This window comes from Somniosus microcephalus, unplaced genomic scaffold, assembly GCF_052327205.1.
Source record: "Somniosus microcephalus isolate GS21.2 unplaced genomic scaffold, FLI_Smic_1.0 unresolved_chr1, whole genome shotgun sequence".
Classification (NCBI taxonomy): Eukaryota; Metazoa; Chordata; class Chondrichthyes; order Squaliformes; family Somniosidae; genus Somniosus; species Somniosus microcephalus.
The window spans coordinates 160828044-160844884 of record NW_028225179.1 but is presented as its reverse complement, the minus strand read 5'-3'; the positions used below and the strand labels follow the sequence as shown (position 1 = coordinate 160844884).

Below are 16841 nucleotides of genomic sequence, written 5' to 3'. Positions count from 1 at the left end.
TGTGAGCTCTGCTGCAAGCCAGGCACGATCGGTGCCATTACTCACCCCGAATTTGTAGATTAGAACCGAGGACTATTTCTTGTGGTCCTCAGCGTTCTCTCCGGGCGCTGCTTCCGCTGCAGCGCTGAGTCGGGTCCGAAAAGGCCGAAATCGACCGGTCATAAACCCTGGAGTGACAGCAGATTCCATGAACACAACCCAGAGCCCGAGTGGTCACTTTAAGTAGGAAAGAGTTTGAATAAATCACAGCGAGAAACTAAATCACTGACTGTGTTATTTTAACTTTCCCCCAGCTCCAGCCTCTCTGACTCTGGATCCGAACACAGCGAATCCCCGGCTCATCCTGTCTGAGGACCGGACCAGTGTGAGACTCGGAGACAAACGGCAGCCGCTCCCTGACACCCCGGAGAGGTTTGATTCCTGGCCCTGTGTCCTGGGATCGGAGGGATTCACATCAGGGAGACACTACGTGGAGGTGGGTAACAAGACTGAGTGGGCTGTGGGAGTGACCCGAGAGTCTGCCGGGAGGAAAGGGAGAATCGACCTGAGACCTGTCGAAGTCTCGACTCCCGAGTAAGACTCTTTAAACACGAAGTATCGTTAAAGACAGGCTTTATTTGCTTGCAAGGGAAGGGTTGTGTAGTCAAAGGCTACATCAGACCTCTTCAAAGTAATACAGAATTTGTAACATATTGATACAGTACAGAAACAAACCAAGCTTTCTATGCCACATGACATAGTATTGAATCACACCTGATTACAAAGGCACAGACCTTGCGAATTATTGGAACAACGTATTCCAGGCTTCGTTAGAATAACGAACAGAAATACCTTGGGATAAGATTAATTAATCCTTTATTATGGGATCCTTCTGTTCTCCCACTGTACCAACTGAGCCTGTGGGCCGATGTTTACCTTATCCTGTCCTTGGCTATTTGTTTGGTAAATGAGGCTCCTTGTTAAGTTTGTCACAGATAAGGAGTACGTATGTAGCATTCCTAAATTGTCTCATCCCCTTGAAACTGATCAGTGAATCATGCTGTCGGCCATTTGAGTTCTTATTCTATGCCTAGGAAGCCATTTTGTGTCTAAGTGAGAAACTGTACTTCCACAGACCTGAGACAGGATACTGGATTGTGTGGCTGAGAACCGGAAGTGACAATTTTTGTGGCACCTCCCTCTCACCGACCCCCCCCCTCACCCCGAGTGTGGAGCCCCGGAAGATCGGGGTGCACCTGGACTATGAGGGCGGATAGGTGTCATTTTACAATACGGACAACATGTCCCATCTCCACACTTTCACCCACACTTTCACTGAGAGAATCTTTCCCATCTTCAATCCAGGAGCGAATGACGGCGGGAAAAACTCCGCCCCGCTGACGATCTGCGGGTTTAAAGGTCACTAACAGGTCCATCCCATAATTTCACCCTGCCTCCTGCCAGCTGCAAACTGATGGGCGTCGGTCTCAGTCACAGGTGGTATGGATGGTCTAAATGTCACCTGAGGTCAGGGCGGCTACAACCGAGTGACAATGTCTTGTTGGTGAGATTTGTTTGTTTCATCGGTGCAGGGGACCAAACTCGTGGCAACTGCTCCAAAGACTCCTGTAAAATTAAATAAAAACCTCAAGAACATCGAGAATCGTCGGAGCCCAGAGACAGAGGAGAATCAAAACACGGGCAGAGATACACCAAGGGAACCACAGACTCCAGCTGGGAAGTTAAAGGTAAAGAGGGGCAGGGGAGAGGAACTAGGGTGAGCTAGAACACCAGTGGGAAGGACATGACAAAGGGACCATCCGAGACACGGCAAATTAAATAATACCCGAGGGAAGGAAAAAGTAAAAGGGGCACCAGATAGAAGGGAAATCAAAAGGGAACAGGAGGGAGTATCAGAAACATGGGAAAACCCAGGGGCTGGAAATGATCAGAACATTCAAGCGTGTGGAGTGTTTAGAATGGAGAGTGGACAAGGTCATGTGAAGAGAAAAAGATTGGTGAAGTCAAGCGTAGGTCCCTTGCAGTCAGAATCAGGGGAATTAATAATGGGGAACAAAGAAATGGCAGACCAATTAAATACGTACTTTGGTTCTATCTTCACAAAGGAGGACACAAATAACCTCCCAGAGATGTCGGGGAACATAGGGTCTAATGAGAGGGAGGAATTGAAAGAAATCAGTATTTGTAGGGAAATGGTGTTAGGGAAATTGATGGGATTGAAGGCCAATAAATCTCCAGGGCCTGATAATCTACATCCCAGGGTACTTAAGGAAGTGGCCCTAGAAATAGTAGATGCATTGCTGGTCATCTTCCAAAATTCTATAGACTCTGGAAGAGTACCCATGGATTGGAGGGTCGCTAATGTTACCCCACTATTCAAAAAAGGTGGTAGAGAGAAAACGGGGAATTATAGACCGGTAAGCCTGACATTGGTAGTGGGGAAAATGCTAGAGTCCATTATAAAAGATGTAATAGCAGAGCACTTGGAAAACAGTGACAGGATCGGACAAAGTCAACATGGATTTACAAAAGGTAAATGGTGCTAGACTAATCTACTGGAATTTTTTGAGGATGTAACTGGTAGAATAGATAAGGTAGAACCAGTGGATGTGTATTTGGACTTTCAGAAGGCTTTTGATAAGGTCCCGCATAAGAGATTAGCGTGTAAAGTTAAGGCACATGGGATTGGGGGCAATGCATTGACTTAGATAGAGAACTGGTTGGCAGACAGAAAGCAGAGAGTTGGAATAAACGGGTCTTTTTCCGAGAGGCAGGCAGTGATTAGTGGGGTACCGCAGGGATCGGTCCTTGGACCCCAGCTATTCACAATATGTATTAATGATCTAGACGAGGGAAATAGATGTAATATCTCCAAGTTTGCAGACGACACAAAGCTGGGTGGGCGTGTGTGCTGTGAGGAGGATGCCGAGAAACTCCAGTATGATTTGAACACGTTGGGTGATTGGGCAGAAGCATGGCAGATGCAATGTAACGTGGATAAATGTGTGGTTATCCACTTTGGTGTCAAAAACAGGAAGGCAGATTATTATCTGAATGGCAATAGATTGGGAGAAGGGGAAGTGCAACGAGACCTGGGTGTCCTTGTGCACCAGTCGCTGAAGGTAAGCATGCAGATGCAGCAGGCGGTTAAGAAGGCAAATGGTATGTTGGCTTTCGTAGCGAGAGGGTTCGAGTACAGGAACAAGGATGTACAGGGCCTTGGTGAGACCACATCTTGAGTATTGTGTGCGGTTTTGGTCGCTTTATCTGAGGAAGGATGTTCTTGCCATGGAGAGAGTACAGTGAAGATTCACCAGGCTGATACCTGGGATGGCAGGAATGACGTATGAGGAGAGATTGGGTCGATTGGGCTTATATTCGCTGGAGTTTAGAAGAATGAGAGGGGATCTCATTGAAACTTATAAAATTCTAACAGGACTAGACAGACTAGATGCAGGAAGGATGTTCCCGATGGCCGGGGAATCCAGAACCAGGGGTCACAGTCTAAGGATAAGGGGTAAGCCATTTAGGACAGAAATGAGGAGGAATTTCTTCACTCAGGGAGTGGTGAACCTGTGGAATTCTCTACCACAGAAGGCAGTAGAGGCCAATTCATTAAATATATTCAAGAAAGAGTTAGATATATTTCTTAAGGCTAAAGGGATCATGTGCTTAAAATCAATCCCAGTCACTTACAGCATGTGAGATTGCCGGGGGAATCACCTAACCATCTCCATTCTGGCCAGGAATAGCGGCGTCTCTATACGCAGCCCTGAAAATCTCGCACCTTTAGTAGAGGCCAGGGAGCAAGGTGTTCAACTTTATGTAATACCCACTGGAAATGTTATGTACGCTAAGTATGGTTATCAATCTTTAACTTAGACACTGTATTATCATTGTTATAATCCCTGGGTTAAAGTTGCCCATGTGAAGGTACGGCAAGAACTTTTAAGGACACAATGTGACTAAGAGCAGACTTTCCATAATTCTGCACCAGTATCAACTGTTGCAGACAGTGAGGCTGCGCAGTCTCCAGGCAGAAACCCCAGGAGGAAGGGGTGGAGTCGGGGTTTTCGAGCGGGATAAGGGAGCGACTGGAAGAGAAGAGGGCAGAAGTTCTGAAAAGAGGGCTCAGGAGGCAAATGGCTGCCGCATCCCGTCCCGGGCTTCCAAACTCGGCCAATACCCTTCGTATTAGTAGCACTGCATCCTGAACTGGCTGGCTGCAAGTCACCAGTACCGGGGGATCGTCGCCTGAACCCAGATCTGCAAGGCAGAGGTCTGGGGAGAGCTGCTTGCCTCGTGCTGATGGGGATCTACTTGGAAAAGCTGCAGAGAGAGAGAGAGAGAGAGAGAGAGAGAGTCACCAACTCCAGCTGCTGCTGTGAGCTCTGCATCCAGAACTCAAAGTGGGATTCAGTGATCGTGAAGAAAATTCAACGAAGGGGCTCGGAGTCGTAAGTCTTGCAGACATTATACATACCATGAGCTCCAACTTAAGCGCGCCAACGAAAGAGTGCACTCGAATTTGGACACAGGGACAGATTCTCCTTTGAATCCATGTAAATGGAGAATGTATGTTTATTATGTCTAGATTCATTCTAATGTATGCAAATGTCTAATTTATGTCATTGACCTGTAATCTTCTTATACTGTCTGATGTTAAAACTATAAAGTAAGATAATTAGAATTAAGCCATTGTAGTAGTGATCTCCTTACTGGACTACAGAATACTGTCTACAACAGAGACCACATCTCACATATATCTAGAGAACCGTGAAGGGGTTACATTTACATCATCCAGGAAAACCTAAACGGGAGGTTATGCGATTGTTGGGGGGGGGGGGCGGGCAGCTTTGCAAATAATGGGGAGCAAAACCCCTTTTGTAAAATTGTACATGTTGAGTAAAGTCACTGGTGTTTGCCTTTTTTTCCCCCCACAATGTGCAGCCTCATCAGACCCTAAACACTGAGACAACACTTCCAGTTGTGAAAACCGAGGATCCTCCGACACCGCCATGCATATTTGGGGACATTCTCAACCCGCCGCTGAATGCGGTTCAGCTCAATGTGGTAAAAACGGAAAATGGGACCTCGCCAGTGAAACAAGGACCAGCAAGTAAATGACATTCTTTTAAAGTGTGAATTAAACTTTTTTTTAAAAAAAGATTCGTTGAATGCAACTCGGTCTAATTCTCCAAAAGAATACTAATGAGTTCTGGCCCCAACAGTTCCACTCTCCAGGTTAGCTGGGCTAACCAGTTGTGTCTACTGCTTTGCCCCCCCCCCCCCCCCCCCCCCGGTGTTGTCCTGAGAGTTGGGTCAGACTACCGATGAGGTTTGCCTGCCAGAATCTAAATGGTTGCCTTTGTACGGGAGAAGAAAGTGCTACACCATATATCAGAGGAATGAATGCTACTGCCAGGGAATGGAACTTGCTCTCACTTGTATCGACCCTTGGTTAGACCACATATGGAGCACTCTGAACCGTTCTGGTCTCCATCTGATCAAAAGGGATACGGAGCCACTGGAGAAGGTGCAAAAAAGGTTAACTGGAAATGATCCCTGGCCTGAGAGGTTCTACCCATCAGGACAGACTGAACAGGCTGGAGCTCTTTTCAGTAGAAAAGAGAAGGCTGAGGCGTGAGCTGGTCTTTGAGATTATGAAAGGGTTTGGTCGGGTAGACGTAGCGAACATGTTTCCACTTGCGGGTGAGACCAGAACTCGGGGGCCATAAATATAAGCTAGTCACTAATAAATCCAATTGGGAATTCAGGAGAAACTTCTTTCCCCAGACAGGGGTGAGAATGTAGAACTCGCTACCACAGGGAGTGGTTGAGGTGAAGAGCATTGATGCAGTTAAGGGGAAGCTAGATAAACACATGAGGGGGAAAGGAATAGAAGGATATGTTGATGGGTGAGATGAAGTAGGGTGGGAGGAGGCTCGTGTGGAGCATAAACCCCCGCACGGACCTGTTGGGCCGAATGGCCTGTTTCTGTGCTGTTAATACTATGTAATTAAGTACAGATAGCAGAGTAAAGCTCCTTCTACTGTCCCTCAACAGTGTGCCTCAGGCCCTGCTGCATAAGAGCATCTACAACAGCTCTTGCAGGGCCTCAGCCTGATGTTCCAATTGGTGTTGAATTAGGGGCCGTCATATGCAGTCAGCCGCTATGCAACTGTGATTGATGCAGATAAACCGACTTCGCACACGGCCCTTCATTATTCTGAATTAGCAGATGAATTTTGTGAATTAAGGAATAATTCTTTAGCCCTTTTCATCATGCTAAAATGTACCCGGTGGCGTTTTATGGATTACAAAAAGCGCTGCGTTGATTTAAAGTGTTGCGCAGCCCAGTAGTTGTGTTTTCATTGGATAATGGGGTATTACCCTGTTGCAGTCCGATGCCTGGTGCTGAGATCAGACGGGCAGCAGCAGGAGTTGGATGCGTGTGTTCCGTAAACATCGGGCAGTGTGTCCCCTGCTGTAATTTCACTTTGTTTCTCCTTCGCTGCAGTACAAGCCACCACGACTACCAAGGCCAACAGCCTCCTGTGCAGCAAGCCGACCATCCAGCCCAAACCGGTTGTCGTGACGACGTTGCCTACCGCGCCCACCGCCAGCCCGGCAAAGACCATCATTCTTCAGTCGGTGCAGACCGGTCAGCCGCAGAGCCTGCCATTAAAGCAAACCATTCCAGGTACACGGCCGCTGACTTTTTAAAAAAAAAAAAAAAAAACCAATTATTCAAAGAGCTTTCTTTCACAGACGTCCTCCTTCCCTTGGGCTTTTTGGAGAGCCGGGGGTGCAAGCAGACGGACTGCGTAAAGTTTCCTCGCTCAGCAAGTGGAAGCTGGGATTGCAAATCTGGCAGTAACCCCAAGGGCTGCCTTCTCTTTCCGCTGATTGGGTTCTAGAATCGTGCAGCACAGAAGGAGGCCATTTCGGGCCCATCGTGCCCGTGCCGGCTCTTCAAAAGAGCGATCCAATTAGTCCCACTCTCCTTTGCCCTTTCCCCATAGCCCTGCAAATGTTCTTCCCTTCAAGTATTCATCCCTTTTGAAAGTTATTATTGAATCTGCTTCCTCCACCCTTTCAGGCAGTGCATTCCAGATCATCATAACTCGCTGCGTTAAAATAATAAAATCCCATCTCCCCCTCTGGTTCTTTTGCCAATGACCTTCAGTCTGTTCTCTGGTTACTGACCCTCCTGCCACTGCAAACAGTTCCTCTTTATTTACTCTGTCAAAACCCTTCATGATTTTGAACACTTCTATGAAATTTCCTCTTAACCTTCTCTGCTCTCAGGAGAAAAACCCCAGATTCTCCAGTCTCTCCACATCACTGAAGTCCCACATCCCTGGTACCATTCTGGTCAATCTCATCTTAACCTTCTCTGCTCTAAGGAGAACAACCCCAGATTCTCCAGTCTCTCCACATAACTGAAGTCCCTCATCTCTGGTACCATTCTGGTCAATCTCATCTTAACCTTCTCTGCTCTAAGGAGAACAACCCCAGATTCTCCAGTCTCTCCACATCACTGAAGTCCCTCATCACTGGTACCATTCTGGTCAATCTCATCTTAACCTTCTCTGCTCTAAGGCGAACAACCCCAGCTTCTCCAGTCTCTCCACATCACTGAAGTCCCACATCTCTGGTACCATTCTGGTCAATCTCCCCTTAACCTTCTCTGCTCTAAGGAGAACAATCCCAGATTCTCCAGTCTCTCCACATAACTGAAGTCCCTCATCCCTGGTACCATTCTGGTCAATCTCATCTTAACCTTCTCTGCTCTAAGGAGAACAATCCCAGATTCTCCAGTCTCTCCACATCACTGAAGTCCCTCATCTCTGGTACCATTCTGGTCAATCTCCCCTTAACCTTCTCTGCTCTAAGGAGAACAATCCCAGATTCTCCAGTCTCTCCACATAACTGAAGTCCCTCATCTCTGGTACCATTCTGGTCAATCTCATCTTAACCTTCTCTGCTCTAAGGAGAACAATCCCAGATTCTCCAGTCTCTCCACATCACTGAAGTCCCTCATCTCTGGTACCATTCTGGTCAATCTCCCCTTAACCTTCTCTGCTCAAAGGAGAACAACCCCAGCTTCTCCAGTCTCTCCACATAACTGAAGTCCCTCACCTCTGGTACCATTCTGGTCAATCTCATCTTAACCTTCTCTGCTCTAAGGAGAACAACCCCAGATTCTCCAGTCTCTCCACATCACTGAAGTCCCTCATCTCTGGTACCATTCTGGTCAATCTCATCTTAACCTTCTCTGCTGTAAGGAGAACAACCCCAGATTCTCCAGTCTCTCCACATAACTGAAGTCCCTCATCTCTGGTACCATTCTGGTCAATCTCATCTTAACCTTCTCTGCTCTAAGGAGAACAACCCCAGCTTCTCCAGTCTCTCCACATAACTGAAGTCCCTCATCTCTGGTACCATTCTGGTCAATCTCATCTTAACCTTCTCTGCTCTAAGGAGAACAACCCCAGCTTCTCCAGTCTCTCCACATCACTGAAGTCCCTCATCTCTGGTACCATTCTGGTCAATCTCCCCTTAACCTTCTCTGCTCTAAGGAGAACAACCCCAGATTCTCCAGTCTCTCCACATAACTGAAGTCCCACATCTCTGGTACCATTCTGGTCAATCTCCCCTTAACCTTCTCTGCTCTAAGGAGAACAACCCCAGATTCTCCAGTCTCTCCACATCACTGAAGTCCCACATCTCTGGTACCATTCTGGTCAATCTCATCTTAACCTTCTCTGCTCTAAGGAGAACAACCCCAGATTCTCCAGTCTCTCCACATAACTGAAGTCCCACATCTCTGGGACCATTCTGGTCAATCTCATCTTAACCTTCTCTGCTCTAAGGAGAACAACCCCAGATTCTCCAGTCTCTCCACATCACTGAAGTCCCACATCTCTGGGACCATTCTGGTCAATCTCCCCTTAACCTTCTCTGCTCTAAGGAGAACAACCCCAGATTCTCCAGTCTCTCCACATCACTGAAGTCCCTCATCTCTGGTACCATTCTGGTCAATCTCCCCTTAACCTTCTCTGCTCTAAGGAGAACAACCCCAGATTCTCCAGTCTCTCCACATAACTGAAGTCCCACATCTCTGGTACCATTCTGGTCAATCTCCCCTTAACCTTCTCTGCTCTCAGGAGAACAACCCCAGATTCTCCAGTCTCTCCACATCACTGAAGTCCCACATCTCTGGTACCATTCTGGTCAATCTCATCTTAACCTTCTCTGCTCTAAGGAGAACAACCCCAGATTCTCCAGTCTCTCCACATCACTGAAGTCCCACATCTCTGGTACCATCCTGGTCAATCTCCCCTTAACCTTCTCTGCTCTAAGGAGAACAACCCCAGATTCTCCAGTCTCTCCACATCACTGAAGTCCCACATCTCTGGGACCATTCTGGTCAATCTCCCCTTAACCTTCTCTGCTCTAAGGAGAACAACCCCAGATTCTCCAGTCTCTCCACATCACTGAAGTCCCACATCTCTGGGACCATTCTGGTCAATCTCATCTTAACCTTCTCTGCTCTAAGGAGAACAACCCCAGATTCTCCAGTCTCTCCACATCACTGAAGTCCCACATCTCTGGGACCATTCTGGTCAATCTCATCTTAACCTTCTCTGCTCTAAGGAGAACAACCCCAGATTCTCCAGTCTCTCCACATAACTGAAGTCCCTCATCTCTGGTACCATTCTGGTCAATCTCATCTTAACCTTCTCTGCTCTAAGGAGAACAACCCCAGATTCTCCAGTCTCTCCACATCACTGAAGTCCCACATCTCTGGGACCATTCTGGTCAATCTCATCTTAACCTTCTCTGCTCTAAGGAGAACAACCCCAGATTCTCCAGTCTCTCCACATCACTGAAGTCCCTCATCTCTGGTACCATTCTGGTCAATCTCCCCTTAACCTTCTCTGCTCTAAGGAGAACAACCCCAGATTCTCCAGTCTCTCCACATAACTGAAGTCCCACATCTCTGGGACCATTCTGGTCAATCTCATCTTAACCTTCTCTGCTCTAAGGAGAACAACCCCAGATTCTCCAGTCTCTCCACATCACTGAAGTCCCTCATCTCTGGTACCATTCTGGTCAATCTCCCCTTAACCTTCTCTGCTCTAAGGAGAACAACCCCAGATTCTCCAGTCTCTCCACATCACTGAAGTCCCTCATCTCTGGTACCATTCTGGTCAATCTCCCCTTAACCTTCTCTGCTCTAAGGAGAACAACCCCAGATTCTCCAGTCTCTTCACATAACTGAAGTCCCACATCTCTGGGACCATTCTGGTCAATCTCATCTTAACCTTCTCTGCTCTAAGGAGAACAACCCCAGATTCTCCAGTCTCTCCACATCACTGAAGTCCCACATCCCTGGTACCATTCTGGTCAATCTCATCTTAACCTTCTCTGCTCTAAGGAGAACAACCCCAGATTCTCCAGTCTCTCCACATCACTGAAGTCCCACATCTCTGGTACCATTCTGGTCAATCTCCTCTTAACCTTCTCTGCTCTAAGGAGAACAACCCCAGATTCTCCAGTCTCTCCACATCACTGAAGTCCCACATCTCTGGTGCCATTCTGGTCAATCTCCCCTTAACCTTCTCTGCTCTAAGGAGAACAACCCCAGCTTCTCCAGTCTCTCCACATCACTGAAGTCCCACATCTCTGGGACCATTCTGGTCAATCTCATCTTAACCTTCTCTGCTCTAAGGAGAACAACCCCAGATTCTCCAGTCTCTCCACATCACTGAAGTCCCACATCTCTGGGACCATTCTGGTCAATCTCATCTTAACCTTCTCTGCTCTAAGGAGAACAACCCCAGATTCTCCAGTCTCTCCACATCACTGAAGTCCCACATCTCTGGTACCATTCTGGTCAATCTCCCCTTAACCTTCTCTGCTCTAAGGAGAACAACCCCAGATTCTCCAGTCTCTCCACATCACTGAAGTCCCTCATCCCTGGTACCATTCTGGTCAATCTCCCCTTAACCTTCTCTGCTCTAAGGAGAACAACCCCAGATTCTCCAGTCTCTCCACATCACTGAAGTCCCTCATCTCTGGTACCATTCTGGTCAATCTCCCCTTAACCTTCTCTGCTGTAAGGAGAACAACCCCAGATTCTCCAGTCTCTCCACATAACTGAAGTCCCACATCTCTGGGACCATTCTGGTCAATCTCATCTTAACCTTCTCTGCTCTAAGGAGAACAACCCCAGATTCTCCAGTCTCTCCACATCACTGAAGTCCCACATCCCTGGTACCATTCTGGTCAATCTCATCTTAACCTTCTCTGCTCTAAGGAGAACAACCCCAGATTCTCCAGTCTCTCCACATCACTGAAGTCCCACATCTCTGGTACCATTCTGGTCAATCTCCTCTTAACCTTCTCTGCTCTAAGGAGAACAACCCCAGATTCTCCAGTCTCTCCACATCACTGAAGTCCCTCATCTCTGGTACCATTCTGGTCAATCTCCCCTTAACCTTCTCTGCTCTAAGGAGAACAACCCCAGATTCTCCAGTCTCTCCACATCACTGAAGTCCCACATCTCTGGTACCATTCTGGTCAATCTCCCCTTAACCTTCTCTGCTCTAAGGAGAACAACCCCAGCTTCTCCAGTCTCTCCACATCACTGAAGTCCCACATCCCTGGTACCATTCTGGTCAATCTCATCTGCATCCTCTCCAAGGCCTATTCCCTAAAATTTAGAAGGTTAAGGGGTGATTTGATTGAAGTTTTCAAGCTATTAAGAGGAACAGATAGGGTAGATGGAGAGAAACTATCTCCGCTGGTTGGGAGTCTAGGACTAGGGGATAGAGTCTAAAAATTAGAGCCAGACCTTTCGGGAGTGAAGTTAGGAAACACTTCTACACACACAGTGTGGTGGAAGTTTGGAATTCTCTTCCGCAAATGGCAATTGATGCTCGGTCAATTAATTTTAAATCGGAGATTGAGAGATTTCTGTTAACCAAAGGTATTCAGCAATCTGGGGCAAAGGCGGGTTTATGGAGTTAGGCCACAGGTCAGCCATGATCTCATTGAATGGCGGAACAGGCTTGAGAGGCTCAGTGGCCGCCTCCTGTTCCTGCAAGATGTGTAAAGGGACTCCAGTATAGTAAGCCAAATATATCGGGGCCGACTCACTCGCCCTTTGATAACATGGCACGGCCTGTCGAACATCCCAGCTTCCTCTTGTAATGCAAGGTTGCCGGTCAACACAACGTATTGCTGGCTGTGATGGCAGATACTTACACACCCAACCCAGGCAATGGCTATCTCCAACAAGTGAGAGTCTAACCACCTCCCCATGACATTCAACGGCATTACCATCGCCGAATCCCCCACCATCAACATTCTGGGGGATCACCATTGATGCACTATCAACAACACCAAAGACTACGAGTTGAACTTATACGAAGTAGGCTTTTATTGACTAAGAACTGGAGCATGGCTCTGCTAGTGGATCCATCCAAAGAGCTCCCGGGGGAAGGGTGGTGAGTCACCTTTATACCCGGGCTTAGGGGTGGAGCCAGGGGCGGAGACATGCCCGGACCTGTACAGAGTTAACAGTGGTTTACCACACAGACACGTACAGAGTTAACAGTGGTTTACCACATTCACCCCTCGTTTAAAAAAGAGTCCGGCGGGGTGAAGTGTTTCAAAAGTTCGTATACGAAAGTCTCTCCGGGGGTCTTGTCTGCCGTAATGATCTTCGTGGTGCCGGTTGCGGCGGTTCTTTGCCCGCGGCCGCTTCTCGCGTGGGACGGAGCACTGGCGTGTCGTCCTCTCGGGGTAGGGATGGCACCGGCATGTCGCCAGTTCGTGGTAGACACCCCGGTGGTGCGTCGTGGGTAGTGGTGGTGGGTGAAGGTAGTGGATGGTGATCGATGGTGTTTCGGGTGGTACCTGAGGGTGCGAGGTCTCGAATTGAGACTGTGTCCTCCCGCCCGTCAGGATACGCCACGTAGGCGTACTGTGGGTTGGCGTGGAGGAGGTGAACTTTTTTGACCAGGGGGTCCGTCTTATGGCTCCTCACGTGTTTCCTGAGCAGGACGGGTCCCGGAGACGTCAGCCATGGCGGTAGTGATGTCCCCGAGGTGGATTTCCTGGGGAAGACGAACATCTTATCGTGAGGGGTGGCGTTTGTGGCAGTACAGAGCAGTGATCGTATGGAGTGGAGCGCATCGGGGAAGACATCTTGCCAGCGGGAGATTGGGAGGCCCTTGGATTTTAGGGCGAGCATGGCGGTCTTCCACACCGTTGCGTTCCCTCTCTACCTGTCCGTTACCCCGGGGGTTGTAGCTGGTAGTCCTGCTCGTGGCTATGCCCTTCTCGAGCAGGTACTGGCGCAGCTCGTCGCTCATGAACGACGAGCCCCTGTCGCTGTGGATGTAATTGGGGAAGCCAAATATGGCGAACAGGTCGTTGAGGCACCTGATGATTGTGGCGCTGGTCATGTCCGGGCAGGGGATGGCGAAGGGGAAACGGGAGTACTCGTCAATAATATTGAGGAAGTACGTGTTGCGGTCAGAGGAGGGAAGGGGCCCCTTGAAATCGACGCTGAGACGTTCGAAGGGGCGGGTGGCTTTAATCAGGTGTGCCCTGTCTGGCCTATAAAAATGCGGTTTGCATTCGGCGCAGACCTGGCAGTTCCTGGTCATGGTCCTGACCTCCTCGATGGAGTAAGGCAGGCTGTGAGCTTTAATAAAATGGAAGAACCTGGTGACCCCCGGGTGGCAGAGATCATTGTGGAGGGTCCGTAGCCTATCGACTTGTGCGCTGGCACATGTCCCACGGGATAGGGCGTCTGGGGGCTCATTAAGTTTCCCGGGCCGGTATAAGATATCGTAGTTGTAGGTGGATAACTCGATCCTCCACCGCAATATCTTATCATTTTGGATTTTCCCCCTTTGTCTGTTGTTAAACATAAATGCTACTGACCGTTGGTCAGTGAGCAGGGTGAAACGTTTACCGGCCAGGTAATGCCTCCAGTGCCGTACAGCCTCCACTATCGCCTGGGCCTCCTTCTCGACTGAGGAGTGTCGAATTTCGGGGCCCTGGAGGGTCCGTGAAAAGAAGGCCACGGGTCTCCCCGCCTGGTTAAGGGTTGCGGCTAGAGCAAAGTCGGATGCATCGCTCTCCACTTGGAAAGGGATGGACTCATCCACTGCGTGCATTGTGGCCTTCGCGATGTCCTCTTTTATGAGGGTGAAGGCCGCACGGGCCTCTGCCATCAGGGGGAAGGAGGTTGACTTGATGAGGGGCCGGGCTTTGTCCGCATAGTTGGGCACCCACTAGGCGTAGTAAGAGAAAAACCCTAGGCATCTCTTCAGGGCTTTTAGGCAGTGGGGGAGGGGTAGTTCCAGGAGGGGGCGTATTCGGTCGGGGCCGATGACTCTGTTTTCCACTACGCAGCCAAGAATAGCGAGGCGCATGGTGCGGAAAATACATTTTTTTCTGTTGTATGTCAGATTCAGCCGTTGGGCCGTACGGAGGAATTTTTCTAGGTTGGCGTCGTGGTCCTGCCGGTCATGGCCGCAGATGGTGATGTTGTCTAGATAGGGGAAGGTGGCCTGCAGCGCGTTCTGGTCAACCATCCGGTCCATCTCCCTTTGGAAGACCGAGACCCCGTTGGTGACGCCGAAGGGGACTCGGAGGAAGTGGTAGAGGCGACCGTCAGCCTCGAAGGCCGTGTACTGGCGGTCCTCAGGCCTGATGGGGAGCTGGTGGTATGCCGACTTCAGATCATTCGTCGAGAATACCTGGTATTGTGCTATCTGGTTGACCATGTCAGATATGCGGGGAAGTGGGTATGCGTCTAATTGCGTGTATCGATTGATCGTCTGGCTGTAATCAATAACCAGGTGCTGTTTTTCGCCGGTCTTCACTACCACCACTTGGGCTCGCCATGGGCTGGTGCTGCCCTCGATAATCCCTTCCCTCAGGAGTCTTTCTACTTCTGATTTAATAAAGCTCCTATCCCCGGCACTGTACCGCCTGCTTTTAGTAGCAATTGGCTTGCAGTCTTTGGCGAGGTTAGCGAACAACGGGGGGGGGTTTGACCTTCAGGGTGGACAGGCTGCATACTTTGCGCGGCGCCGTGTTTAAATTCTGCTGGCTGCAGACTGTAAGTGGGGGCAGGGGCCCGCCATATGCCATCGTGACGCTCTCCAGATGGCACTGGAAGTCTAATCCTAGCAGTACGGGAGCGCAGAGCTGTGGCAGGACGAGGAATTTAAAATCTCTGTACTCCACGCCGTTCACTGTCAGAGTCGCTACACAGTAGCCGCCGATGTCCGCCGTATGGGACTTTGAGGCCATAAAGACCTGGTGGCGTGTGGGCATAACCGATAGGGAGTAGCGTCGCACCGTGTCGGGGCGGATGAAGCTCTCCGTGCTTCCGCAGTCGAAAAGGCAATTTGTGGCATGGCCATTTACCTTTACGTTCATCATGGACCTGGCTAGTTGATGGGGCCTAGATTGGTCCAGGGTGATGGAGGCCATCGTCGAGGTCGGTGGGTCGCTGTAGTATTCGCCCGCGCCGGGGGCCTGGTCCCGAAATGGTGTCCAAGATGGCGGCTCCCCCGCGGCTGGTGGTGCCCAAAATGGCGGCCCGCACGGCTCACACATGGTTGGTGGGGTCCAAAATGGCGGCCTGCACGGTTCACACGCGGCGCTGCTGGAATTGGGGGTCGATTTTTGCCCTGCACACTCTCGCGTAGTGGCCTTTCTTGCCGCATTTGCAGCAGGTCGCGTCCTTTGCTGGGCATTGCTGTCTGGGGTGCTTGGCCTGGCCGCAGAAGTAGCATTTCTGGCCTCTGGTCATTGCAGCTGTAGTTGGGCAGCTGGCGGCTTGTGGCCTTACCGGGTCCCAAGATGGCTGCTCCCGTGGCATCCACGTGGCCATCCGGTCAGGGGGGTAGGCGTCCATGTTCTGGAGGGCCATGTCTAACGAGTTAGCGAGGGCCACCGTCTTCTGCAGGTCGAGCCCCCTCTGTTCCAGCAGCCTCTGCCGAGTATAGTTGGACCTGATGCCGGCTACGTAGGCGTCTCGCATCAGGTCTTCTGTGCATTCCTTGGCCGTCACCGCTTTGCAATTACAGGCCCGGCCGAGGACTCTGTGCCAGTAAATATTCGGCACCCGATTCCCCGGGGCGCTGTTTTCGGGTAGCCAGGTGGTGTCTGGCGTAGACCTCGTTAACAGGCCTCACGTATTGTTCCTTTAGCGTCGCGATGGCAGCCGCGTAAGTAGTGGCGTCTCGGATGATCGAGTAGACTCGGTGGCTCACCCGTGAGTTCAAGACAAGCTGTTTCATGTCATCTGTAGTGACAGTAGTGCTGGAGGCCTCCAGGAAGGCTTCGAAACAGCTCAGCCAGTGTTCAAAGTTATTGGCTGCATCTGCTGCTTGAGGATCCAGGTCTAAACGTTCCGGCTTCAAGATTTGCTCCATGTTGAAAACTTAGTCAATAAAATTGATGCACTATCAACAACACCAAAGACTACGAGTTGAACTTATACGAAGTAGGCTTTTATTGACTAAGAACTGGAGCATGCCTCTGCGAGTGGATCCATCCTAAGAGCTCCCGGGGGAAGGGTGGTGAGTCACCTTTATACCCGGGCTTAGGGGTGGAGCCAGGGGCGGAGACATGCCTGGACTTGTACAGGGTTAACAGTGGTTTACCACACAGGCATGTACAGAGTTAACAGTGGTTTACCACAACCATTGACCAGAAACTTAACTGGACCAGCCACACACATACTGTGGCAACGAGCAGGTCAGAGCTGGGTGTCTCACCTCCTGACTCCCCAAAGC

The 16841-nt window shown here is 49.8% G+C and overlaps 2 protein-coding genes across 3 annotated transcripts in view; one reads left to right on the top strand and one right to left on the bottom strand.

Annotated features, from left to right (window-relative positions):
* LOC147096401 (zinc-binding protein A33-like) overlaps positions 1-16841 on the bottom strand; it is a 438937-nt gene that overhangs the window by 253982 nt on the left and 168114 nt on the right. The gene's annotated exons all lie outside the window — the stretch shown is intronic.
* LOC147096402 (zinc-binding protein A33-like) overlaps positions 1-16841 on the top strand; it is a 92938-nt gene that overhangs the window by 6437 nt on the left and 69660 nt on the right. Inside the window, exons 6-9 of one of the 2 annotated variants that reach the window (XM_085975148.1) lie at positions 294-475; positions 1572-1727; positions 4951-5119; positions 6521-6703. In XM_085975148.1, the coding sequence (XP_085831274.1) occupies positions 294-475; positions 1572-1727; positions 4951-5119; positions 6521-6703 (690 nt within the window). The remainder of the gene's footprint in view (positions 1-293; positions 476-1571; positions 1728-4950; positions 5120-6520; positions 6704-16841) is intronic. The other variant, XM_085975149.1, reaches the window with a different exon arrangement.